The 27,253-nt window shown below is 43.7% G+C and overlaps 2 protein-coding genes across 40 annotated transcripts in view; one reads left to right on the top strand and one right to left on the bottom strand.

Moving 5' to 3' along the window:
- Rp9 (RP9, pre-mRNA splicing factor) overlaps positions 1-3,515 on the top strand; it is a 49,308-nt gene extending 45,793 nt beyond the window's left edge. The window contains exon 6 of the mRNA XM_087562686.1: positions 2,165-3,515. Within this exon, the coding sequence (XP_087418812.1) occupies positions 2,165-2,228 (64 nt within the window). The 3' untranslated portion in view covers positions 2,229-3,515. The remainder of the gene's footprint in view (positions 1-2,164) is intronic.
- The window catches only part of Matcap2 (microtubule associated tyrosine carboxypeptidase 2), a 49,835-nt gene that overhangs the window by 11,698 nt on the left and 10,884 nt on the right, over positions 1-27,253 (bottom strand). For 7 of the 39 annotated variants that reach the window (XR_015626600.1, XR_015626606.1, XM_087561725.1 and 4 more), the window contains exons 3-5: positions 6,525-6,820; positions 1,696-1,839; positions 163-295 (exon numbers count right to left, since the gene is read on the bottom strand). Coding sequence is in view for 27 of the 39 variants with exons in the window: in XM_087561725.1 (XP_087417851.1) it covers positions 163-295; positions 1,696-1,839; positions 6,525-6,820 (573 nt within the window). In the remaining 12 variants the exon portion in view is untranslated. Of the gene's footprint in view, positions 1-162; positions 296-1,695; positions 1,840-6,524; positions 7,220-15,744; positions 15,987-18,176; positions 18,365-27,253 lie in introns of those variants that run through there. The other 32 variants (XM_087561718.1, XM_087561735.1, XM_087561728.1 and 29 more) reach the window with 13 other exon arrangements.

Raw genomic sequence — 27,253 nt, 5'->3', positions numbered from 1 at the left:
AGACAGTGGTCTCAAATTCTAACTTGAAATGACATGTAGTTCATGTGAAGCTTAACAACCTCATCAATTTTTACTAAATATCACTAAGGAAGAAACCACTCTGAAAGAAAGAATAGCAGGTAACTCCCGACAGTCAAGTGAGTAAGTGCAAGGGTGCCCTACCTATCTCATGCCTCAGCATGCCCTCCAGCCAGTGCTCTCGTGCAGTAGAAATATTGATCGTTAGAGTCGGACATCCGTTTACCACTGTCATGGATGCCCTGGAAAGCAGGTCTTCAGTGAGATGAACTACAATCTGGGCAGCAGGAAGGAAATACATCAACAGGGCTGGTGAGATGGCTCAGTGGGTTAGGGTACTCAAGGCTGTCGATCCAAGCTCTCTGAAAACAACATGCTCCCAGTAACTCCCAAATGTTGTCCCCTTGTCCCATGACTACCATGCACACTGTGGCATGCATGTTCCCACATACATATAAATATATAATTATATAATACACACATGCACACTCATGCATATACACATAAAATGTAAAAAGAGAGGAGAGAAAGTTTTTGCAAAAAAAAATAATGGGCCTATTCATTATCTAATTAAACCGAGGTGATGAAATATGTATCAGTCAAATATGAGCCTCTAATTTGTTCTGCTTTGTTTGCTTTTGAACCTTATCATTTTAACCCTCTGAGAATTTAAGAACATTCACTGGATTGAAAGGAAATGAAGGAGGCTGGTTATGGTAGCACACACCTTTAATGCCAGCACTTGAGAGGCAGAGACAGGAGGACCTCTGTGAGTTCAAGTTCACCCTGGCCAGTTCCAGGACAGTTAGGACTGAAAGAGACCCTGTCTTTAAAAAGAGGAAGGAAGGGGTTGGGGATTTAGCTCAGTGGTAAAGCGCTTTCCTAGCAAGCGCAAGGCCCTGGGTTCGGTCCCCAGCTCTGAAAAATAGAAAAGAAAAAAAAAAGAGGGAGGAAGGAAGGAAGGAAGGAAGAATGGATGGGCAAGAGGAAAGGAGGGAGGGAGGGAGAGAAGAAAAGAAATAAGACAGAAGAAAAGGCACACCAGAGACTACAGAAACTAAAGCAAGAAGAACAAGGTCTAGGCTGCAGAGAGAATTGCGGGCCAGCCTGAGCAACTTAGTGAGATCCTGTATCAACGAAAAAGTAAAAAGAGTGGATAGAGCTTTACAGTAGAGTGCTTGCCCAAGGTCTTGGGCTCAATTCTTGGTGCTTTAAAAGTGGGGAGGGAGTGGCAAGATGGCTCAATGGCCAAAGGTACTTCCCCTGCAAGATGGCAACTCTAGTCTCAGCCTCAGAACCACACAGAACTGGAAAGAACTATCCTGTTCACACACACAGGCACCACAGAAACCTGCACATTGTCAGTGCTGGTTTTGAGACTGATGACTAAGAACACAGCTGCAAAATCTCTCTTTAATAATTCTCATTGAGTAACACAATGCTATAAGCTACACAGACAGGAATGACCCTAGGAACAAAAGAAAGGTGGCAAAACCCAATCCAATCAGTAAAACAAGCCTGACCAAACAAAACCTTCAGAAAAGAGCATGCACTTGGCACTAATCTTGAGTGCAAGCACTGCAGCCAGGCCCTGCCCACTGACCGCCCATACCTCTCCCAGGCTCCGCCCGCCCGTGACCACACCTCTTCCAGGCCCCGCCCACCCGTGGCCCGTACCTCTCCCAGGCAGCCTTCCTTCATCATGTACTTCCTAACATGACTCCAGATACGGGTTTTAGACAACAAGCTACCACCAGTAGCTTGTTCAAATTTTTCATAACTTCCATATTTCTGTAAAGTCAGCTCCATAATATTGATGGACTGTAAAAGAAAGATTAAATCAACAGCTCATGCCACTGAGATGAAGTCAGCTAATTATGGTCTTATTCATCAAGATGTATTCAGATTTACTAGTAACGGGGTTAAGATGAAACTCCAGCTTCACATTTTTCTAAGCTTAAACAGTTCCCACTGACTTTCAAAAATCATTGTAAACACCTGTGAACTTACAAGTGCTCTTGCTGGCCCAGCGGCACCTCCCAGAGCTAAACAGTGAGATGCTCCCACGGCCACACAGTGAGACTGACTGAGAAGGAAAGGAAGGGTGTCGGGGCCCAAAGAAACGCTCTTCCTCCCTGTCTTCCAGTTCTTCAGCCAGAGATGCAGAGGCTGATGCGCTGTCGACACACTGTGCCTGTAACTGCCGCTAGGAGAAGCTGGGCAGAGAGGATATTGGCTTCTTGACAAGATACGTGGTGGTTTGGAAGAACTCCAGTGTAAACCAAGTATGTCTCCAGATCAGATGGTAGGTTACAAGTATCATTTAGTTAAAGAGAAAAAAAGCTTAAATATTTAAAAACATACAAGACAACCAGTCCTCTGTAGCAATCTATAAAATCTGCTTAAAATGCACCTGTTTATCTATTTACTTGTGTGTTATGGGTGCATTTATGTCTGTGCACCACTTGGACGCATCTCCTTTGGACAACCTGTCAAGGAAAATGTATTCAAAAGGCAAGCAAACCTCCTGGTCAGAGATACAGACAGCAGACCACGAGACTGAAAGAGTACTGAAGGGCCAAAGCCAGCTTTTATTCTGTTGACGAAAATAATACTCTTCGGTGACAATGACGATGAGGATGGTGGTGAGGAGGAGGGAGAGGAGGATGGTAAGTCTTAGAATAGTTCCACCTTTCGTCTAGGGCAATGTACTATACACTTCTCATCATCTTAAAAAGTTGAGATGTTTTTCCAAATAGACACAAAGTAAAGACTAATTAAAAATCTGGTAATAAACACAAATTATCAGAACCTCCAAGAAAACCACCCAGAATAAGAATCTAAGTAGAGGAAACCAGAAGGTTCCATGTGTGTTTCCTTCACAGGATGGCCAAGGGCAGTGGACTGGGATAGCCAGGCTGTTTGTCAGCACAGGCCTTGGCCCCAGCTTGTCTGATTATTAAATCAGAGACTGGTTTTTGTTTTGTTTGGGGGGGAGGGGCATTGAATTGGCTGATTTTGTGTGTCAATTTGACAAAAGCTACAATCATCAGAGAGGAAGAAGCCTTAGTTAAGGAAATGCCTCCTCCATGAGATCTGAGATCTAACTGTAAGGCACTTTCTTAATTAGTGATCAATGGGGGAGGGCTCAGCCCATCCTATAGAGTGAGTTCCAGGACAACCAGGGTTACACAAAGAAACCTTGTCTCAACACCTACCAAACAAAGCAGGTTCTGGGGCCAGATATGGGACTGCCATGCCTTTAATCCCAGTGCTCAGGGGCAGAGGCAGGTGGATCTCTGGTCCATCCTGGGCTAGGTTCTATAAGAAGGCAGGCTGAGTGAGCCAGGGAAACAAGTCAGTAAGCAGCACCCATCCATGGCCTCTGCGTCAGCTCCTGCCTCCAGGGCCCAGCCCTGTGAGTTCCTGTCCTGCCTTCCTTCAATGATGAAGTTCTGTGGAAATGCAAGCCATTCAATAAACCCTTTCCTCCCCAATTTGCTTTTTGTCATGGTATTTTGTCACAGCAATAGACAGTCACACCTAAGACAGTGATGGTATTTGGGAAAGGGTCTCACTGGAAATCTGTAGAGCAGGCCTGTGTCAATTCACAGAGATCCACCTGCCTCAGCCCCTGGGCACTGGGATTAAAGGCATGTCAGTCCCATACCTGGCCCCAGAACCTGCTTTGTTTGGCTGGTTTTGAGACAAGGTTTCTTTGTGTAGCCCTGACTGTACTGGAACTCACCCTATAAAAAAGGCTGGCTTTGAACTCACGAGATCTGCCTGCCTCTGCCTCCCAAGTGCTGGGACTAAAGGAGTGTACTGTGGTAACCATCCTGAAGTTCATCCTAAGTTTAAAACTAGTGTAAGACACGTAAATACTTCATCTATAAACTGAAAATCTTTCTCTATAAAATGTCCATGGTTGTCTTTGACGAGCTGGCAAATGTTCTGAACAAACTCAGAGCTCTGCTAACTGCTTTTAGTTTACTACTGATTCTATTTTTAGTTTACTAGCTGATTCTGGTTTTTTGTTTGGAAATCTGACACAAGCCACTTCCACGATTATGTGCTAACATTCTCTCAAGTGCAGTTTCATTCAGTGAAAAGCTATTTACAATGGGGAAAGTGATACAGGAGGAGGGGTGACCATGTCAGAAGAGGAACAGTTAGGAGGCCTGGCTTCCCAGTAAGGCTCCACCACTTAGCACTGTGACTCTATCTCCTAGGCTTGGCTTCCTCAGTGAACATGAAGATGCAAACCGTTTACCCTACTTACCTTACGGAGCTGCTTTAAGGACAAAATGTACATCTACTTCCCAAATTACTATAGTGTTGAATTTATCAGAACTGCTAGCCTTTAATTTTGGAATTCAGTGTAAATAAATGTGTTATTAGGTACAGTATTTTTCTATGTTGCCAATATCCAACCCCAGTACCGCATTTCCTTCCTTTTCAAAAAATTGTAAAATCTAAGATTTTTCTCCTTAATTCTGAGTAACTTTACAGACTCCTAGACCCGACAGACCATTTTACCTAAGCCTTTCAAATACTCAGACTACAGACATAATCCAACTGTACCCAACAAGACGGTCTTTGTGTGATAGGCATGGGGGTGGGAGGGAGGACTTCAGATAGTCTCACGTAGCCTAGGCTGGCCTTGAACTATGCAGCCAAGGGTGACCTTAACCTTGACCTTGTCTACAATTCTCAAGGTGCTAGAATTATAGGCACGGTATCCTAAAACCCAGCCTTTAAAACAATACAACAAGGGGGTAGAGAGGACTCAGAGGTTAAAAACATTGTCTGCTCTTGCAGAGAACCCTGGTTTGAGTCCCAGCACTTATATGGTGATTCACAACTGTCTGTAACTCCAGTTTATGGTCTCTAAGGTCATCAAGCACACACATTTTACAGGCATACATGCAGGCAAAACACCCACACACTGAAATTTTTTTAATTAAAAAAAAAGTCTTCCAGTATTAGGTAATGAGCTTGGGGCCTCGTACTCTCTGGGCAAGAGCTCTAGCAGTGAACTATAGCCCTGGGCTGCCCACTGTGGGCCTGTGGACGGGGCAGCATCACTTCCAGGCAGGCAGACCTGGACTGCGTAAGGAGCTAGGTAAGCATGGCCCTGCCGTGAGTGGCTCATCAAGCAGCATTTTTTCCATGCTTTCTGCTGTGCTCACTTAGCTGTGAGCCAGTTCCCTGGTTAGGGTAATGCTTCACGGAACTGCAAGCAGACCTGCCTTCTAACTCCAGCCCCGACTCTCAGTGATGAGAACCCATAATCAAAACAAACCTTTCCTCTCTTACATTGCTTCTGATCTGCTTTATCACAGCAACAGAATGAAACTAGAAGTAGCCCTGGCTAGCTCAAACTGAGGACCACTTGTAAGCACAGCCTCAAAAGGTGGTGTCAGCACTGAAGGGAGGTAATCACTTAAAATGATCTTAAACATGCTATGCATTTACCTATATAATAATAAAGAAGAGAAGACAAAAGGGAGAAGGATGATTTGAACTGAAAGGAACAGCAAACTAGGCCTGGGATGTAGCTCAGCCGGTAGAGGGCTTGCCTAGGATGCTTAAAACCCAGGGTCTGATCCCCAGCAGCTGGACAATCAGAAGTCCAAGGTCATTTTCCCTACACGGGAACTCTAGACCAGGCTAGGCCATCTGAAATCTTGTCTAAACAACAAGCAAACAAAGGGTGAGTGCTCACTGGAAAACACAAAAGCAAGAGAAGAAGAGTTCTTCTACCAAGGAAAATACACAGCAATTTAAAATCATCTCAAGAATATTAAAAAGCTTCATAAGGTAGGTATGGAAGCACACTCCTATAATCCCAGGACTTAGTTTATTTTTAAAACCGTATGTGGGATGTGGCACTCACATGCCTAGGAAGTCGGTTCTGTCCTCCTAACCTTGTGTCTTGGGGATTGACTGGTCTGGGGATGTCAGACTTAGTGGCTGGAGCCTTTACATACTGAGCCATCTCACCAGCCTGGTCCCAGTGCTCGGGAGGTAGAAACAGAAAGAGCTGGAGTTCAAGATTCTCTCCAGTCATGCTGTAAATCCGAGGTTAGCCTGGGTTACTCTCCTGTCTCCCATGTGTTCATAAAGGGATGTAATATGTACAACAATTGCCCAGCATGTCCAAGACTCCAGGTTTGATCTTCTAGCCCCCAAGGGGGAAACCAAACAGTGCAGTCTACCTAACCCCTATCTATGTGTTGGCTAATGAGCCACGAATTCAAATTCGAAGTCACAGAACAGTGTCTTCCAGCCGGAGAACCCAGTGTAGAGTCTGTACATTTTTACTACAACACGGTTCTCATACATGTGAGCGAAAACACTCATCTACAAACCTCTTATCACACGGCCACCCCTCCCTGGTGAGAGTTAATAGAGGATATGAAGGAATCTCCTTTTGCCTACAGAACGGTAGGTTAATCGCTTTAGCTACGTAGTGAACTACCACTAGGAAAGCGGCATTTTACCTGCTTAAGGAAGCGGTCAGAGGCGTGGCTGTGCTTGGCTAACACGCCTGGCAGAGAAGGATTGGCGTACTCAAACTGAGGGTTGTAAGTGTAGTCAGACTTGAAGAACCTCAGCTTTTCCTTCTCCAGGTTGATGGGCTTTATAGCGGTCAATATACAGAGCTTTTTCCCAGAAAAGTCATCTCCTTTCTCAAAGCTTCTGCACAGCTGAGGCTGCTGCTTTGGCTTTGGAAGAGGGGTCAGGTTGCGCCGTTTGACCTTGTTTTTCGGTTTGGGTGGCAGTGCGAGGCCGCTTCCTGTAACAGAGATATCACGGGTAAACTTTACAGGACTTGGTACTGAACTAGTGACAAGAACAGCAGACTGCCTGTCTAGGCAGTACCAAGTACCGGTGCTTGTCACAGGCACCAGGGCTGGCGTCCTGCTAGGATCTTTGCTATGAGAGGAACTAGGAGATTTGCTGGGCTTTCTATGTTGTTTGGAGTGGGCAGAGGAAAACCGCTTTTGTGAATGGTGCTTTCTCTCCTCCTTGCTCTGAAGTAGAACATTGTAACTACTGGTTCCAGTTGTGAAAGTGTCCTTGAGAACTCCAGAGGACAGATTGGAAAAGCTTCTCTTGCTGTCAATGGTCAATGCCTCTTCTGCACTTAGAACAAACTTCTTAGCAAGTTCATGCTCAGGCCAGTGAAGCTTTTCTGTGATAACAAACAAAACCAAACAGAGAAACAACAGAGATGCCAGATGAAGCACACTGCGGGTTAAATGGAAACTTCCCTGAAGCCCTGCGAACCCTATAAACTAGCAAACATCTTTAGAACGGCTACTTCAGGCATTAACAGGGCACATTACTGTGCTAACATAAATTATCCATTGACATGCTCAGCTTCAATCCACACCTGTGGTGGAGTCTAGTAAAATGAAATCACGAACAGAAATGCTCTGAATGCCTCATTACTGTGAGCTTAACAAGGACAGATTGTAAGGACACCAGATCACCCTCCAAGACTTTCGAAGTTAATACAAGCTTGACATTTGCAACTCTACAGAGTAAGCGTGCTGTGGGTGCTACCTCACACCTGTAGTCAGAACTCAAGAAACAGAAGCAACCTGTTCTAACTACTGAGTGCTAACCCAGAGTTGCACAGCAAGACCTTAATTATCTTAAAACAAGCTAGCTGGGTGTGGTGTCAAATGCTTTTAATCCTAGCACTAGTGAGGCAAAGGCAGGAGGATCTCTGAGTTCAAGACCAGTTCCAGGATCAAGTTCCAGGAAAGCTAGCGCTACAGAGACAAAAAGTTAAGACAAAACAACCATCCCCAACCCCCACCAAATCTCAAAAGTACAAACACAACAGTACTTTTCTACCTTAAAACATTTTTAAGATTCCAGAAATGATAGCTGGGTGCAGTGTACATGCCTTTAATCCCAGCAGTGGGAAGCAGAGGATGTGTATAAGTTTGAGACAGCCTAGGCTACAGTAAGTTCCATGTCAGCCAGAGCTACACAGTGAGACACTGTTTAAAAACACAATCAACTGGTAATATATGTGTATATAAGCATGTTCGGTAAGGTCAGTCACTATTAACAATGTGTATATAAGCATGTTCGGTAAGGTCAGTCACTATTAACAATGTATGTGTAAGCATGTTCGGTAAGGTCAGTCACTATTGATAACTGGTTAAGAGCTGAGACTGCAGCTTGGTGATGGAATGTTTGCTGTTTTCCCAGCACTAATATTGTGTATGGGGGCAGGGGGTAGCACATGCCTGTAATCTCCAAACTTGAAAGGTAAGAAGCAGGAGAATCGGGGGCTGGGGATTTAGCTCAGTGGTAGAGCGCTTACCTAGGAAGCGCAAGGCCCTGGGTTCGGTCCCCAGCTCCGAAAAAAAGAACCAAAAAAAAAAAAAAAAAAAAAAAAAAAGAAGCAGGAGAATCAGGGTTGGGGATTTAGCTCAGTGGTAGAGCGCTTACCTAGGAAGCGCAAGGCCCTGGGTTCGGTCCCCAGCTCCAAAAAAAAAAGAACCAAAAAAAAAAAAAAAAAAAAAAAAGAAGCAGGAGAATCAGAATTAAACGTAGCCGTGTACTCTTAGACCAGTTTGGGCTAATGAGATGATGTTGCCAAAAAATGAAAATACATATACTTACTATCACAACAGTGTCAGTACATTGCGTGGCAAGCTGGGGACTTTGTCTCTGGGCCTTGCCAATGCTATGGACAGTTAGAAGTTGCACAGACTGCTTGCTCACGCACTAGCTTCAACGCTGTGAGCTGTTGGGTGGCTCACCAGGAACTCCCGCCTCTCAGAGATGGAAGCAGGAGGGTCAAGAGTCCAAGATTATCCTTACCTACACAGCAGAGCTCGAGGGTAGACTGGGTACATGGGACCCTGTCTCGAAAACTTAGTTTCTGTCCTTTAGAATTTTTCATTCCACAAATGGATAGTGTATTTGGCACATGTCTCCAATAAGCATCTCTATAAACACATACTTGAGTTGTTTCTGTGCAGTCTGCTTCTCCCCACTAGCACTAGGGATGGGCCCATGGCCTCCCACACCCTAGGTAACCACTCTTCCAGTTAGCTACGACCCAGTCCTACCACTGACTTCTGCTCTGAAGCCTTTTAATAAAACAGCACAGCACATGGTTAAGAGAGTCCTCATGGTCATCACACAGGGCAGACTCCTTATGAGCAGTCTAGGACATCCTTCTTATAGGACAGTTTCTTGTATGATGGAGAACTACCATCACGTCAGAGTAGAGCAAGGTGTGGTCACTTGGTAGCCCAGGCTGGCCTAGAACCCCTTGATCCTCTTCTCCAAGTGCTGGGATTATAGGTGTGTGCCACCGTGGCTAGAAAAATGTCAGTCCAGAAGTTTAGGATTTGGGGTGAAGAAACAATACCAGGTCAAAGGTAGATAACAGAAATTCTAAGTATGTAAGATACCTAAAGCCCTTTAAGCAAAATTTCTTGCCTACAGTCCAGTACTCACTGGACAAGTGAGGACGGGAGGGTCAAGTCACTTTGTCAACATAGCAAGTGTAAGGCCAGCCTGCATTGTGTGAGGCCCTCTCTCAAGAAAACAAAAAACAAAACCGAACTTTCTTAGACAGCAGGTGAAAGTTTAATTCTAGTGTCTAAAGGATAATGTAAAAGTATGAACTTGTAAGGGCCAAATGTAACTAGATGCGAATTAAGAGGTGGCGGGGCCGGAGGGATGGCTGCTCTTACAGAAGACGTGGCTTCATATCCAGCACCCAGATGGCAGCTCACAGCGATCTGTAACTCCAATCTCAGGGGATGGGATGCCCTCATCTGCCCTCCACGGGCAAGAGGCATCCACATGGTAACCAAACATGCACGCAGGCAAAATGCCCATACACATAAAATAAAATAAAATAAAATAAAATAAAATAAAATAAAGTAGATGTAGCAGTTTAGATTTTACCGGGTCATATTGAAGATGAACTGTACAAAGAAGTCACGTAAGATGTTAAAGATTTAACCAGCCCAAAGTAGGAGGAGGAATAATATTTTCATCACAGGCTGGCTGGGAACAGTTTCTCAGGAGGCCCAGACTTTGGTGTCCCCCAGAGACACTCAAACTGGGCTGGCAGAGCAAACGAGCAGGAGATCACAGAACATGGGCAGTGCTCCAAAGGCCAGGAACAAGGTCAACATCCTTTAAAGGACACAAGTTCAAGAGATTAAAAAGTCACCATGAAAGACAATGAAACAGACACTACAGGAAAGCAGAGGGCAGAGGTAAGAATGTGGGGACCGACTCGGGAGTGCCCTGAAACAGAAAAGGGAAGCAACCCAATTATTTTCCCATTTCACCTTCACAGAATCAAGTAAACAAAACATTTTAAGAACCAATTAATAAAAATTACTCTGAAAACTTCCTATGTTTATAGTTTATTGCCTATATTTTGTGCTGATTTTTATTACTTTATTGTTTGAGACAACCCAAAACTCATTATACAACCCTGGCTAGCATTCTCCCACCTCAGCCCAACTGCTGGGATAACTGAGGTAGGTGGCCATGCATAGCTATGCTCAATTTTTAAGAGGTGAATATTTAATGTAAAAATGGGTTGATTTTCAAAACTTATAGTACTCTTAAGACCAAAGGGCTCACTGATTTATTTAGTCAAAAGCACCAAGGCCATCCAAACGAAAGCCCATTGAGGCTGGATGTAGTGGTTCACAACTTTACCCCAGGACTCTCAAAGCAGAGGCAGGTGGATTTCCTAAATTCAAGAGGAGCCTAGTCTACATACTGAGTTCCAGGTCAGTCAGGACCACACGCTGAGACTCTGTCTAAAACAAAAACAATACAACCTTATACATTGCTCAGAGTACTTTTTAAGTAGCCCTGAGGCTGCAGGTGTACCCTACCTTACAGGGCTGGGATGAAGCCCTGGATTCAGTCCCCCAGCACCGGATGGAGTCAGTACGATCATTAGTTCAAGGCTATCCTAAGTGTTCAGTGTTGGAGCTGAGCTTAGGCCTCAAAGACCAAATCAAAACAACAAACACTGAAAAACTAACGCTCTCACCCTGCCCCTTTGAGTCCACACCCAGACTTGAGTATGTCTTACTTCCCATGGCTCTACTTTGAGAAGCCATACATGCTTTCTTGGGTATGCCTGGCTTCTGTCTCAGTGCCTCTCTTACCCTTGTTTTTAGGCCTAAATCAAAACATCTTTATTTAGCCCAGTCCTGGGAGGAGGGTACCTGGGAGGAGAAGGTAGTTGTAAATGCAAATGATCAAGTGCACACGATTAACGTGCAGAATCACGAAGAATAATCCAAAGATAGAGTATTAAAAACAACAATCTTGACTACAAAAATAAGTCCTGCCAAAATCTCCCTGGAGGAGTAGGGAGTAGCAGAGGGTGCCCAACAGACCTCTCTCCCCAGGATCCCGCATTTCACTTCACTTGTTAAAGTCTGCTTGAGGCCTCATCCATCTGTGTGAAAGTCTCCCAGGGATGGTGAGGCCAGTGCTGTCACAATTTATGTCCCAGTCACTGTAATCCTAGTTCGGCTATATTAAATGGTGCAGAGCTGTTTGCGGTGGCTCATACGGCTAATCCCAGTACTTGGGAGGCTAAGACAGAAGTATCGTCATGAGTCAAAAGTGAGACCGAGCTACAGAGCAAGAATCTGTGCTTCAAAACCCAAATAGAAGTTATAACAAGAGCCATCAAGATGGCTCAGAGGGTACTTACCGTCAGTCCGGTCAACCTGAGTCGTAAGACTGGAAACCACATGGTGGAGAGGCACAGTGACTCTCACAAGTTATCCCTACTTCCAGAGCACTTCAATCACTCACAACTCTTTTATTAAAAACTTGGAGTGCCTGGCTGAGGAGTTCATACACCCTCAGGAAGACCCTACTACTGTTTCTTTGCTAAGTGGACATAGCATCAAACCGTGAACAAATATGCGTCCTTACACCCATAGATCGTGCAGCCCGCTGCTCTTCATGAGGTAGACTCGGTTAACCCAGAGAGCCAGCCTCTTCAGAGTGACTGTGGACTCCTCGTCGGCTGTGCCATCCCCTACTTCCAGGGCCCAGGTAACAGCACAGAAGAGGAGGTGAAAGGTCATTGGAGCCAGAAAGTAGGGAAGGTGCTGTGAAGTGGTGTTTTCCAGACACAGGAGGGAGGGCTGGGAGCCAGCAACTCACAGTAGCTATGGCTGCTTGCACAAACTCAAGCCAACAATGGTTGCCAGAGAAGAGAGACCCTTTTCTTAGTGGTCACTGATAAGGGGACGAGTAGTAGCTGAGCAGAAGGCTGGCCTCAGGAGAAGGGGAGTTGGGGAGAGGATGCGGAAGGGAGAAGGTATGCACGTTGGAAACCCGTTGTACACAGGCTAACTAGGCTAACCAAACATTTTAAAAGGCAAATAGTATTATTACATTAAAATTGCTCCTCATGGGATGGGGGGAGGGGTTGTGGAGGGTTAACTGGGAAGGGAGATATCATTTGAGATGTAAACAAATGGATTGATCAATAAAAAATAAAATAAGAAAAAATAATAGGAAAGAAAGAAAATTGCTTCTCAGCATTAGCACTGTGATAAAGACACTGAATTTGCCAATAGGACAAAAGCTTCGTATGAATCTAGAACAGGAGAAGAGGACACTCAGACTCCTGGCTTCTCCCCAGCTCTATCAAGGACTCTCTGTAACAGCCTAATCTTCAAACCCATCAGGGCTCTTGTTCCTATCTAAAGCATGGAGGAGAACGGACTCTCAGTAAACAAGCAGTTCACTGCTGGGAATGGCTTAGGTTTCTGAAAAGTTATAACGTCTAACTAGAAACCAGACCAGCAAAAACAACACCTGGTGGAAAAATACCGGCCAACAAACTTTGGCCTACAAAACTGTGTGTCTCTCTTTTCTTTTTGTTTTTCTGTTCTGAGTTTATCTTTCTTCCTTTCTTGTTTTTGGTTCAGCGTCTTGTTACTTTGTTTTTAGCGTGTCTTTCTGTGTGTGTCCAGTGAATGGATGCCACTTGTGCACAGGTGCCTTCAGATGCCAGGAGAGATGGTCCAGTCTCTTGGAGCCAGTTCCTGGTCCTTGTGAGTACATGGTTACTGAACTCTTGTCCTCCAAAAAGGGGCAAGTGCTCTCAACTGCTGAGCCATCTCTCCACCCCCAAACCCCATCATGCACACTACCCAGCTCCCCCTGCCCCAGCTGACAACCGAACCCCAGGGCCTTGCACTTGGCAATCGCTCTATCACTGAGCTAAATCCCCAAACTACCACCATCCCCCCCCTTTTTTTTTCAGGATACAAAGCCTCTCTGTTTGGCCCTGGCTGGCCTGGAATTCTATGTAGACCAGGCTGGCCTATATAACACGGAGAGCTGTCTCTGAGTACAGTTCTGGGTTTTGAACTGAGGGTCTTGTATATGCTAACTAGCTGGTATGCCACTTAGCTGTACTCGCAGCCAAATGAAAATCTCATGATGCTCTAGTACTTATAAAACTTGACAACTTGGGTTAATGTTGCAAAAGGATGCCTGACTGCAGGAATATAAAACAGAACTAAACAAAAACTCGTAATGTCCAAAGAGAAACACTTTAATGTTATAGAGGATTTCATCTCTTAAGCTCAGATGATATCTACCGACAGTAGAAAGGATTATTAACTTATCAGAACCCCAGAGAATTGTGCAATGAAAATAAAGCTGAAGTTATAGGTGCCAGTGCTGAGGACCACCAGACAGTGTTGACTAATGGAAGCCACGTCAAAGGAGGGCATGGCCACATTTATATGTAGTTCACAAACAGCAAAGCTAGCTCCTGTGCTTTTGCTTGTAATGCCAGCATTTAGGGGAGGCTGAGACAAGGGGTCAGCCTGGGCTACACAGTGAGTTCCAAGCCAATCTGGGCTAGAATGAGAACCTATCTAAAAAACAACACTGGCAAAAAGAAAATAAGAGACCAACACTCAAGGGACCAAATTCTCTACACTTTCTTCTCAAGGATTTCCCTCCTTAGGCCACCTATCTGTTCCCCTTTCATAAGCAGAGAGGAGAGCAAACTAATTGTAAGCAGCTCTATTCTACACTGCTTTCAGAGTCTTGCTGTTGGGAAGGCCGTCAATACAAAAAAATATAGAACTGCAACCGTGACAATGACATCAAGGTGTCAGGAGAGTCTGGTACGAAGGGAGAACCACCTGTCCTGCTATGTGCTTTCTGATGATGGATACGTAGCTATTAGTCAACCATCCCAGGAGAAGGGGCAGACCTAGGGAGAGAAGGATGCTCTGAGGACTGGCCACACAAAGCGGGAGGTTAGATGGGTGTGGGAGATGAGGCTGGAGTCACAGCAGACAGAGTTCTCTCCTAACGCCGGGGAAGGATTTGTGTCTGTGTGAGTCATAGTCAATGATCTCGTCACCACCATCAGGGCTGATGTGCTTACAGACCCCCAACCACAGAAGCAACAAAAAACAAGACTCTTGTTAGGATTGGCGAGATGCTCCATGGGTAAAGGTGCTTGCTGCTAAGTCAATTCACCAAGTAGAAGGTGAGAACTGAATCCAGAAACTCATGCTCTGACCTTCACACATGTGCTTATCACCCCAACTCCCTCACACACATACAGTCTCACTAGGGTGACAGACACTGAGTTACTCTCCACACGGACTCTGGAGTACACGCTCAGCATGGCAGGGCAGCTCATACCTGCAAACCTAGCACTTGGGAGGTAAAGGAGGAGCTCCAACCGAGGCCAACAGGGGCTACATGGTGAGACTCTGTTTCTAAAAACTGAAATGAAACCAAGCATGGCTGGCCCGGGCCTTTACACCCAGCACTCTGGAGGCTGAGGCAGCAGATCTCACAGAACAAAAACTAAAAGCAAAAATAAATAAATAGATAGATAAATAGATAGACAGACAGACAGACAGTAAAATGATCACACCACGTACTGGGACACTGGGATTACATGTGCAAACCACAATGCTAAGATTCTGAGAGTTTTGTTTTTTGAGACAGGGTCTCAGAGTTCCCAGATTGGCCCCAAAGTCATATGTAGCTAAGGCTACCCATGAACTCCGGATCTTCCAAACCCTGAGATTACAGGTGCAGCCATCATGCAGAGCTGCTTGTCTGAAGCTTAATGGAAAAGAACATAATCCCAGAAAGACATAAGACTCTGACACGGCTAGGTGTGGTTCCTTATGAGATCCTGGACATAGGATTGCTATGAGCTCCACAGCAGTCACAACTACAAAGTGAGCAGTGTGTCTAAAAGGGGAGGAGGAGGGGGGAGGGAGGAGGGGGAGGGGTTATAAGAGGTGAGCTAGGTATGGTGTTGCAACCTGTAATCCCAGCACTCAGGAGACTAAGCCAAGAGGCCACTCGGTGCAATGCAGAAAAAAGCAGGAAGAAAGAGACAAGGGAGCAAGGAACAGAGGGAGGAGTGAGGGAGGAAAGTAAACCTTTTCTCATTTGATGCCATTTCTAAGCCAATATACATTTTTTCTATAGCTTCCACTTCTGTCACCTCGCCCTCCAGTCAGCAGTCACTAGGATGTCACGTCTAGATCATAGAACATCATGACTAAGTAAAACTCGGGTACCATACAAAGTAATTTTACAAACAACTGCCTCAGTTTTGGAACATAAAATACCACTTTGTTGTACATTCACAGCTTTTTACCCCACTTGAACTTCTGACTCTCCTACCTCCAGATCTTGAGTGGTTGGGTTCTAAGTGTGCACTGCTGGGCACCAGGGGCAGGGTTTCTTGCATGCTAGGCAAGCACTCTCTCGACCGGGCCACATGCCCAGTGTCCAGCCCCTTTACGTTATGTTGGAATAGGCACTCAGTAAGTTACCCAGGAGGACCTTGAACTTGCCGTCTCTCTGCTGCAGCTTCCCAGTAGCTAGGGTTACAGGCCCATGTCACCAGGCTGCCGTATTTATTGCTATTTCAAAGCAAAAAGGAAAAAGGATCATATTTTCATCAGTATTCTTATCCCAGTCAAGTTCTATTGGAAGAAAGCAAGCATCTGAAACACTGCAGAGTGCAGGAGAGTCTGGGTAGCACAGGGTGTGTTTCTCAGCTACTCTCATCATTCGGTTCGGTTGTCCCATTGATTGACTGACATTTCAGCAAGAAGCCTGACCAACAGGAAGAGTCTGCGTAATAAATGAATAATAATAACAATGATGAAAATCACTTTGTAACAGTGGCGAATGTTTAAGAACACCAGAGACAAGTTCCTAAGGCTAGTATTTCACCTAGATCACCTGTAGATCACCTACATCAGAAAATGGTTTGGCACATGAACTCCACTCAATTCTGGGCAAAGAACTAGTTAACAAGAGTAGGTGTTCAGTTAAAAAGAACCCATCCTCAAACCCCTAACTCTGCAGGAATACGGTTATGTTTTAATCAGATACCATACTAATATTTTAATCATATTCTCACTACAATGACTTTCAGTTTGGGGGGGTATTTTAATCGGTGTAGTTTCTAAACCCGGTGAGTCGTATGGGCTACAGAATCTATTTTCTTGCATGCAGTGTTTTTAACTGGAAGACAGGGAGAGTACTTTGCCACCCACAGGGCATTTTTGGTTGTCACAATTCTCTGTGTTAAAATACGGTTGCTCACAATAAAGAATTAACTTTTCCAATATTAAACTGCTGAAGTTGAGAAGCCTTGTTCTATATCATAAAAAGGACTGCAAGTTTTACAGGAAATTCTTTTTTTTTTCCGGGGCTGGGGACCGAACCCAGGACCTTGCACTTCCTAGTCAAGCGCTCTACCACTGAGCCAAATCCCCAACGGGACTGCAAGTTTTAAATTACCCTTTTTAGTGTGCAAAAGAATGCATTTCTTTCTGACATTTGTGTTCTAACCTAGTTTATGGTAAGCAAGTACTCTCTTGACCTTATTACGACAGCCTGTGCACATGTGTCACTGAGACTTGCTCAGATTTGCCCCTCTTCTGCCAGGTTTGAGGTTTTAAAGCAACTTTTGACACCATATTGTTTTGGTTTGTTTGTTTGTTTGTTTGTTTTTAGAGTCTGGGTCTGGAATTTGTTGTATAAACCAGGCTGACTTTAAGTTCATAGAAATCCACCTGTGTTTGCCTCTGATAATGTGTTTTAAGATGAAAGACTAATATCTACATCAAATCTCAATTTTAAAAAGCCTAATGCCAATTTAAGTGCCTCTAAGATCTTGGCTTTTATAACAGTATGTTTCCTATCAACAGAACAGTGGGATAATCTGTAGGTTACTAGAATTCCACAACAATCAGTTCTGTATTTTATACACTGAACAACAAATAGTATTAAAAAAATTAAGATTAGAAAGTATTTTCCCTTAAAAATAATTTAGTTTTTCAATTAAAAAAAAAAACTCTGCAATACCATATTGTGAGATGAATTTCAAAGCACCATAATGAAACCTCTTACTTTGTATGCTATCTTAAAAAAGGATCTTAGCTATTGGTGTCCATATCTCAGCACCTGGGAGACTGAGACAGGAGGACCGTGAGTTCAAGGCCAGTCCGGGTAACCTAGCTAGACCCCGGTTCAAAACAATAAATTCAGAAAAATTGGTCTACTGGGTAGAATACTGCAATACCCAGTATTCTAGGCTTATTTTTGTGACTCTACTTTGGGAATTAGCTATTTCTCTTTATTCTGTTGTTTTGGTATCTGTCCTGCAGAAATGTTTTCATGCAGTATCAAATGCTGAGGGTCTGGAACTGTTTAGTATTATTAAAGATTTAAATATGGCTAATATGCATATCTATTTAAAAATGAAAGACAAACTTTCTAACCTTGGATCTAAACACCTGCTCTTATTTCAATTCATAGTGTTTGATAATAAATGCAAACAAACATACACAGCATACACTGAAATGTAGAGATGTGTTTCCATGGCTGATTTTTTTTTCCTGAGCACTCTAGAAAATATAACACCTTACTACACACCTAAAATGCTGTGAAATCGGATTGGACTCTACACTCTCTAGATTGCAGAGTTCCTGCCCCTTCCCTCTGCTGGGCTAGGGCTGCGCGACTGCTCCCCGGTCCCAAACCCAAAGGTCTCCACCCGCTGCAGCCGCGCCACCTGGGCCAGCAGTGCCTGCACTCACCCGTTACGCGAATAGACTCCAGCATCGTCCCGCCAGGGCCAAAGCCCAGGCCGGCGGGCCGCACGGACGAAAACTCCCGTAAGGTAGCTCGGGACCAGATAGGGCAGGACCGGCAGCGCAAGGTGGAGGACCACGTCTGTTCCAGAGGGTGGTTCCACCTGGCCTCAGCGCTAAGAACCCGCCACGGTGACGTCGCTGCAACCCCGTTGCTAGGAGACGATCCTGCCTTCTTCCCGAACTCTGCGCCACCAAACGTGCTCGCCGCTGGAGGCGCTCCTGCGATTGACACCCTGCTCATAGGGAGAGAAGGGAAGCGAACTACAACTCCCAGCGTGCACAGAGCGGACCGGTGCCTGGAGCTGGTCCGCCGCAGCTAGGGTGTTTGCGTGGGGAGGACGGGATCTGCGTGAGGTTCAAGGGGTCTCGTTTCGCGATGGAATCGGGAAAAAGGAATGGTGTAATAATTCTTAGTTTTAGTTGATCAGTGCAAATTCAGACTCCTGACCTTTTAGCTAATTTACGTGGTATGAAATAAGTAGGACGTTTTTAGAAAAAGAAGTAGATGGCCAGGTATGGTGGTACATTACTGTAATCCCAACACTTGAGAGGTGTGTAGCAAAGAGGATCAGGGGTGCAAGATCATCATCGCTACACAGTGAATTTTGAAACCACCTTGACTATACAAGAATGTCTTTAAAAAAGAATAAAATAAATACAATTATTTTAAAAGGCGGTCTGGAGAGATGGCTCAGCAGTTAAGAGCACTGGCTGCTCACAGCATCCGGTAACTCCATATCCTGGGCATTCCATGCCCTCGGGCTCTCCCCAGGCCTCTGCGTGCAAACACTCATGACACACATACACACACATTTTTAATTTTTTTTCTAAATCGAAAAAGGAAACAGCCTGTGGGTGTAGCTCAATTGGTGACATGCTTGCGTAGCATTCACGAAGCCCTGAATTTAATCCCCAGTATTGTACAAACCTGGCCTAGTGGTACACATCTGTAATTCCAGCAATCAACAGGTAGAAGCAGGAGGATCGAGATGTTCAAATTCCTCTATGAGCTTGAAGCCACCCTAGACTACAAATATTTGACTTGTGTACCTATCTTATATATCTATATATCTGAGGTTGCATAAAGGAGTTTGAGAGGGAAAAGTTAATAATGAATAATTAAATCATAAATTTATTTGAAATCTATTATTTGTGTATGTAAATTTTTACCATTTTAAAATGAAAGCAAATTTTCATACTGAGATAGATGTGCTTGTTTATTTTTACATAATCTCAGCTGAATATTTTATAATGCAGGACACAGAATATCTTCAACAGTTTTGTGTGTGTGTGTGTGTGTGAGAGAGAGAGGGGGGGGGGAGCCCAATTGTGTGCCGTTCGTGATATGTGTGTGGAGGTCAGAGGACAACCTGCAGGAGTCAGTTCTCTCCTTCCACCAAATGGGTTCTGGGACTCGAACTCAGGTCGTCAAGCTTGGTGGTAGGTGCTTTACTGCTGAGTTATCTCACCTTCACATCTTCCAAATTTTTCAGATGTGATTTTTCTTTTTAATTTTGTAATTGTCAATGCTGAGACTACCATCTTACATAAGCACACAGCATAAAAATCAAAGTATGCTTAGTGATTTTCAGAACGTTGGAAATTCTGTCCTAATCTTAGACAAAGTTTATTTCAATCAAAAAATAAAACTCAAATCAGCACCTTTTTTGCCAGGGATTGTGGTGGTAGTGACACGAGTTTCGTGTAGCTGAGGTTGACCTAGCAGTACTCACTACACAGCTGAGGGTAACTTTCAACTCCTTTCAACTGTCTCCTCAGCCACTCAGGTGCTGGGATTAAAGGAGTATACCACCACACCTGGCTAAAACAATGGTTCTCAAAGATCATTTTAAAGAATCAATGTGGTCTTCTAAAAACTACCTGTGCATAGGAGTGCTTGCCTCCATGTGCACCATGTGTGTGCCCATAGAGGCCAGAAGAGGGCATCAGATTCCTCGAAACTGGGATTATTCTAGAAGGTTGTGAGCCACATGGGTGCTGCAACTGAACCCAGGTCCTCTGCAAGAGCAGAAAGTGCTTTTAACTACTGAACCACTCCTTTATCCCTTCAAACACCGTTTAAAACAAAACATTCTAACACAATACAATCTAAAGATATATTAGGTACTTACATGCTGAGGAAAGGTGGTGGAAAAATATTAAAAGCCCTTGTTTCCATAATTAATCCATCACGTTATGTTCCGTAAGAGCAGAAAACCTCATATAAGCACTGCTGCTCTTAACATCAAACCGTGTAGAATTCACACTGGGGTGTTTCAGGTGGCATTCACTGGTGTTGATGGGCGACACCACACACAATCTAAAATACATTTGTGCTCAGAGCCAGCGCTGTGGTGACATCACTTGCTGCAGTGCTGATCAGCACTACCAGAGGTGCTCCAGACTCAGTACATTTGATGTGGAACCAATCTTTTGTCCTGGAATGTTTTATTGTTGACAAAATTTTTCCCAAACCGCACGTTCAGTTACATGGCCCCATCCGGCATCTCAACCCTCAGGTTCCGAAGCTGAGTCCTGGATGACCCTTGTAGTCTCACCATGACTCTGTTTTCAAACCCCAGTGGCAGAGGGAGCCTGCTGACAGAGATCATGCCACTCTGCTCATGAACTACTCATGACGTTCTTTATGACTTGGCTCTGCTCACCTCTTTGATGTCATCTCCTACTATGCTCTCACTGTCCTAGAGACGCACTACATACTGTTCTACCACATGGCCATTGTCATTTGTGATTCTTCCCACTTGGAATGCTCCTTATCTACAGAATGCCTTCCTCACTTCATTCAGGTCTTGATGCAAATGTCGCTCTTCTGGAAGCCACACTACTTAAAGTTCCTCTTCATATTTCAGACCCCCTTCCTTGGCGTGATTTCCCTTAGCATTTATTTAGTATTTTTTGACCTGTGGTTTCCTGGATTCCTCCTCTATTTTGTGTACCCATTCACAGGGCAAGCAATGATTTTTTTTCTTTAAGGCTATAGAGATTAAACCTAAGGCCTTGCAGATAAGAACAGCCTCTGGAGAGTGGGAAGCTGAAGAGATGGTTCAGCAGTTAAGAGCACTTGTTGCTCCTGTAAAGGACCTGGGCTCAGTTCCGAGCACCCACGTGCAGCTCACAACCAGCATAACTCTAGGGTGGGGAGATGGGATTCTGGTCTCTTGGGCATAGCATGCATGTAGTGCGCAAACATTCACAAGCAAAACCACCCTTACACGTGCCATAAAAATGAAAAACATTGGAAAAAGAAAGACGAAGAAGAGTATCTGGTACATTGTTGGCACTTGACAAATGTTTGCAAATTAATAAGTGAGCAGTAGAAAATGTATGGATTTTCAATGTTAACGCAAAGAAACAGAATGGTATCATTAGGTCTTCAGATGTACTGTGTTTTGGCTCATGTATCTGCTAAGGCAGTTCAGTGGCAGTTACTCCAGCAGCACATACATCTGCATCCTGAAACTGGTCCTCAAGGTTTCTATGAGCACTTTACTCCTCCTCATGTCTAGTGTCAAAGCTACTGTAGCTTCAGTTCTTTTTCTCAAAAAGGGAACGCGTGGATCGTCGGCAGTGCTATATATTCCTGTGGTCCAGCCTGTTGTCCTTTCCCACTATATTCAACAATGATTTTTTGAAAAAGAAAACAAGGAATGTCCTAATGGAGATTTCTCTGAACACAGATCAAGAATGGAACCCTGTGAGAATGCTGAGTGCTTGTGAGAAAACTCCAAGAAAACAAGAAGACAGTCTTGTGACCTCAGCTTCTACAGATTCTACAGAATTCAGAATTGTTCTGGGAATGTGTTTTCGTGCTCCTCCCCTAGGTGGAGCACAGAGGAATGCGTTTACTTCAGCTGTTGTTACTCATGCACCTCCATGGAAAACATGTTTTTACCATGTGCAGCTTGGCCTTGTGATTGGACTCCTTACTTATATGATGCTTCTTAACCCTCAAAGTATAAATTGTCCGATGCTCTAAATAAAGTTGGCTACTGCATGGGACTTTAGACTGCCTCACTGTTAGGCCCTGCTTTCCTAAGTTTATGCCACCAACAGAGTGTTAAGCAGAGGTTTGTAAAGAAATGTGGCCCCACTTGTGCAGTTTACTCCGAATGCTTTTGCTGGCATGCTGAACCATTGTGTCTGCTTTCTTTACACCTCACTGGCTGTTTGTTTTCAGGGATGGTCTTCCAATTCAGAGCGCTGTGCATACTTACCCAAGAACTCTACCACTGTGCTATGTCCCAGCCCCAGTTTTACAACATTTCAAAATAACCAAAATGTATGTATTTCATGGATTTTTATATACAAGCCTGGCTTTATGTTTTTAGAATATGGAAAGAACTTACTGACTAGTAAGGGAGATTTTAAATACTGACACCATTACATATATGAACATATATGTGCATAAATAGATAGTGTACATACACAAATGAGAGTAGATATTGAAAAGCACACTTCCTCTTCAGTATTCATCAGTCGGAGAGTCTGGGGGCTTGGGGTAGTGGGATACACCTTTAATGCTAGCACTTCAGAGGCAAAAGCAGGCAGATCTCTAGCCAGCCTGGTTTATATATTGTGTTCTGTGTCAATCTGAGCTGCAGACTGACACCCTGTCTCAAAACAAAAACAAAAATGAAAAACTTAAGAATCCTAAAAGTGGGGCTGGAGAGATGACTCCATGGTTAACAGCACTAGTTGCTGTTACAGAGAACCCGAGTTCAAATCCCAGCATTCATAACCATCTCTAACTCCAGTCCTAGAGACACCACCATTCTGACCTTAATGAGCATGTGGTACACATAACCACATGCAGGCAAAACATTCATACACATGTATGTAACAAAATAAACCTTTTTAAAAATTGTGAAAACAGTTGGGTATGGTGAGGAATGCTTTTTTCTTTTTTAAAGATTTTTTTAAAAGAGTATATGAGTATACTCTAAGTTGTCTTCAGACACACCAGAAGAGGGCATCAGATCTCATTACAGATGGTTGTGAGCCACCATGTGGTTGCTGGGAATTGAACTCAGGACTTCTGGAAGTACAGTCAGTGCTCTTAACCACTGAGCCATTTCTCCTGCCTGAGGAATACTTTTAATCTCAGTCCTAGGAAGGCAGGGACAAATATATATATGTATATGTATATATACATATGTATATATACATGTGTATATATATATAACATTATATATATATATAAGACCTCAAAGCCCCACCTCCAACTCGAAGTAGGATAGAATGCAGTCCCACAAACTGTCCTCTGACTTCCACGCGTGCATTCTCTTTTGAGTTTTGTGATTGAGAAAGGGGCCTTAGTTAAGGCCTAGAAAGAGGGAGAGGAAAGAAATAACCAAATGAAGTTCTCTCTTTCAAAATGAATCTATCTGATGTCAAGCTGACACGAAACTAGCCAGCCCAATGCATGCTGAGACGGTCACGCTCCTCTTCTGCATCCACTGGGATGGCTGGTCAGTTTTGTACCTGCGGTTGTGGAGACTGCAGGCCTTGGCTGTGTGTGCAGGCACTGCGTTCAGCATCTCTGTGCTTGGTTAGGCAGGAGAGAGTGGTTCCTGTCTGCCTTGGCTACAAGTCCAGCAGCTTATGCTCATTCCTTGTAGTGTTTCCTAAGACTTGGTTTGAGTCTGGTTCATGATGGTCATGATGATAGGTTTGGGAATAACTCAGGTCTCGGTGAGTTTGAATGTGGAGCTGCCTGTTGCTATAGTGACCAGCATCTGCGACAGCTGCACCTGCAGATCATCCAGCTGCTTTGGCAGTTGCTGCTTTTCATTGCCTCAAAGGTTCCCAGCTCAGCCATGGCTGGGATGCTCCTTGCTGCCTTGAGTGGTCCAAAGGGCCTGTTTTTAAATCTTTTAATTTGGTGTTTTATGTTGAACTGTGGTGTTTTTTTTTTTTAATTTGCATTTATTGAACCAAGCTTGAATTCCCTGGGGTGAGATCACTTGCTTGTGGTGTATGTTTGGTTTGTTTGTTTGTTTGTTTGTTTGAGACAGGCTTTCATTAGATAATCCTGGTACTCATGAGATGTGCCTGTGTCTGCCACTAAATCTGGTGTGTGATTATAATCACGACCTTAAATTTTAATTCATAAGTAATTTGGGAGATTTTGTATCTATGTTCATCAGAGAGACTGGTTTGTGTGTAATCATCAAGTTTGGATATCAGAATTATGCTCTGGTAGTGCTCTTTCCCTTTCTTCATTTTTATTATTATTTATGTGTATGGCACACCACCATGGGTGAATATGGGGGCCCCAGGGAGCCAGAAGAGAGTGTCAGATCTCAGCCTTCATGGAGTGCTTGTGAGCCACCCAGTATGAACACTGGGACCTGAGAAAAGGACAAAGCACTTTTAACTGCTCAGTCAGCTTTCCAGGCCGGGCGGGGAGCCTTGCGATTAGTGTCTTCATCCAACCACCTTTCTGGCTATGGATCTTTTGAAGTTGTTTAATTCTTCTGCCTTGATTTCAGTAAATTACACTTTAGAAATGTATCCATTTCTTCTAGACTCTCTAGTTTGTTGGAATATAAGTATTTAAGATATCCCCAGGTTGGAGAGATGGCTCAGCGGTTAAGAGCACTGACTGCTCTTCCAGAGGTCCTGAGTTCAAATCTCAGCAACCACATGGTGGTTCACAACCATCTGTAATGAGCTCTGATGCCCTCTTCTGGTGTGTCTGAAGACAGATACAAATAATAAATCTTAAAAAGGAAAAACATTCCTTTATGATCTTCTGTTGTAAAACTCCCTTTTCTCTATTAACATAGGTCTTCTTTCTCTGACTTTGGTTATGATAGCTAAGGATTAGCCATCTTAATAACATTTTAAAGAAACAAGCTTTTGTCTACTTAATTCTCTGTATTGTTTTGTAAATCTATTTTTAACTTCTGACCTGAATTTTATGACTTATTTTTTTGATGCTTTGATATATATGTATATATATATATCAAATATCAAATATATATAGGTATATATATATATATCACTAGATTATTTATTTGATATCACCATAATGTTTAAAAATTAAGGTTTTTTTAATCATGTGAGTATGTGTGCCTATGGCGTGTGTCTCTGAGGAGAGCTATGGCAGACTGGTGGATATCAAAGAACAAGCCATGGAGCTGATTTTCTTTTGCCTTTACCTGAATTTGGGAGAGAGATTTTTGGGTCACTTATCTTGCATGCGTCAACTTCGCTCGCTGAGCCACACCAGCCCCTCTCTAATTTTAATGTGATCGTTTCTAACTAAATACTCCCCTCGGCTAAGAATAGGACTATCTTAGTTGTCACCCAGAGATTCTGGTGGACTGTGTTTTTATTTTCTTTGACTCCTCTCTTGCTGGGTGTGGGGCAGCTTCCTTTAATCCCAGCACTGGGAGGCAGGGACAGGTGGCTCTTGCTTTGTAGTGAGGCTTGCTTGCTGGGTTACACTGAGAACAAACTTAGGGGAGGTTCAGTGTGCCACTGAGAAGGACATATATCCAGTCTGTGGGGTAGAATAGTCTGTAGATATCTATTCATTCCCACTGATCTATGGTGCGACTTAATGTGAAGTTTCTTTGTTGACTTTTGATTCAGAATCCATCCTTACGTGAGATGCCTGTTCTAGTCTCGTGCTGCCGCAGTCTCTCAGATGAGATGAGTGTTCAGGCTGCTCACAGGATTCTCAAACAGGCCCAAACATTGCAAGCGGGGCACCAGCAGGCCTTGTCCCCTCTCCTTCCCTCTTCTTTGCGAAACTGTTAGATAGCATCCTAAAGCTAGCCACCAAGGTCTCTTCTCTTATTTGACCACTTCCTTATGCCTGACAAAACACCAAGGTCCAGCAATCAAAATTCATTCACTGACTACCCTGGCTAGCATGTCCAATCAGGACTTACCAACTCCTCCTAACACAGACTTCCCTGCCTTTTCTCCTTAAAAGGGACTCCTTCAGAAACACCAGCTGCTGCCTTTGCCCAACCCAGAGGCATTAATCAAGCCATCCCCGCAAATGCTTAGCACGAAGTCTAGAAGCCTAGTTGTCTTTTTGTTTTGTTTTGAATTCACTCCATTAACCTGTGTCTTTCAAAGTTTATAATTGCATTCAAGTTTACAATTTTTATTCTGGAGGGTCAGCTAGTTGTTTTTGTTGTTGTTGTTGTTTCTTCTCTCTGCAGATACTGTGGGGTGTTTGCTGGCTGTTGTATTGAACGTGACTGGGTCCTTCTCTGTTCTCTGGTCCTCTGTTGTTCTCCAGGGTGTGTCCGGGGTGTGTCCTATCTTCTGGTTGGTGTAGAACTGACCTCTTCCTCTGTGTATGCCGCTTCTTTAAGAAGCTTCTGCAGTGCTGGCTTAGTTGTCATGAATTGCCTTACCCTGTGCTTGTCTTGAACTATTCTTTTTTTTTAAGAGCAAGGTTTTTATGATTTTTTTTAAAAAGCAGCTATGTAGTGTAAAAATGTCCAAAACTAAATTTACAGGGCTAGCTGATCCTTCCTTAGAAAAATGAAAAACAAAACATTTTAAATGAGCCAATTGTCCAAAGTCTTCTGAAAAAGTCCAACTATGGGTTATTTATTTTTCTTCAAGAGGAAACCTCTTCTATTTAAAACTTGTGGATTTACACATGTGGAAATGTATATCTGCATAAAGCTGCAATGGTTTCATTCACTTATGAAACCAACCTTGGTTATCTTGCTGTTAAGCGTCTTTTACACATTGAAGGGTTGTTTGTGTCTGGTAAATCTGGCATAGAATGCACCTGGATTTAGATATTCATAATTTGTGAATACTTCCTTCATTTCAAATTATAATGACTATTCAGAGTTTAGTGCAGTCCTCTCAGCTGTGTTTATCAGAATAGTGTCAGAACTGGAAGCCTTAAAACACAACGTGAAGTTACCCTTCCTTGGCATTTGTTTACTCCTTTGGAGCAGACAGACAAGAACATAACACAATCCTCAACCTAAGCACTCGCTTCAAATTAAACATCCTCC

Source organism: Rattus norvegicus, chromosome 8, assembly GCF_021556685.1.
Source record: "Rattus norvegicus strain SHRSP/BbbUtx chromosome 8, alternate assembly SHRSP_T2T, whole genome shotgun sequence".
In the NCBI taxonomy this organism is placed as follows: Eukaryota; Metazoa; Chordata; class Mammalia; order Rodentia; family Muridae; genus Rattus; species Rattus norvegicus.
Note: the sequence above shows the minus strand (reverse complement) of the source record. Positions and strands in the feature narration are given on the sequence as shown.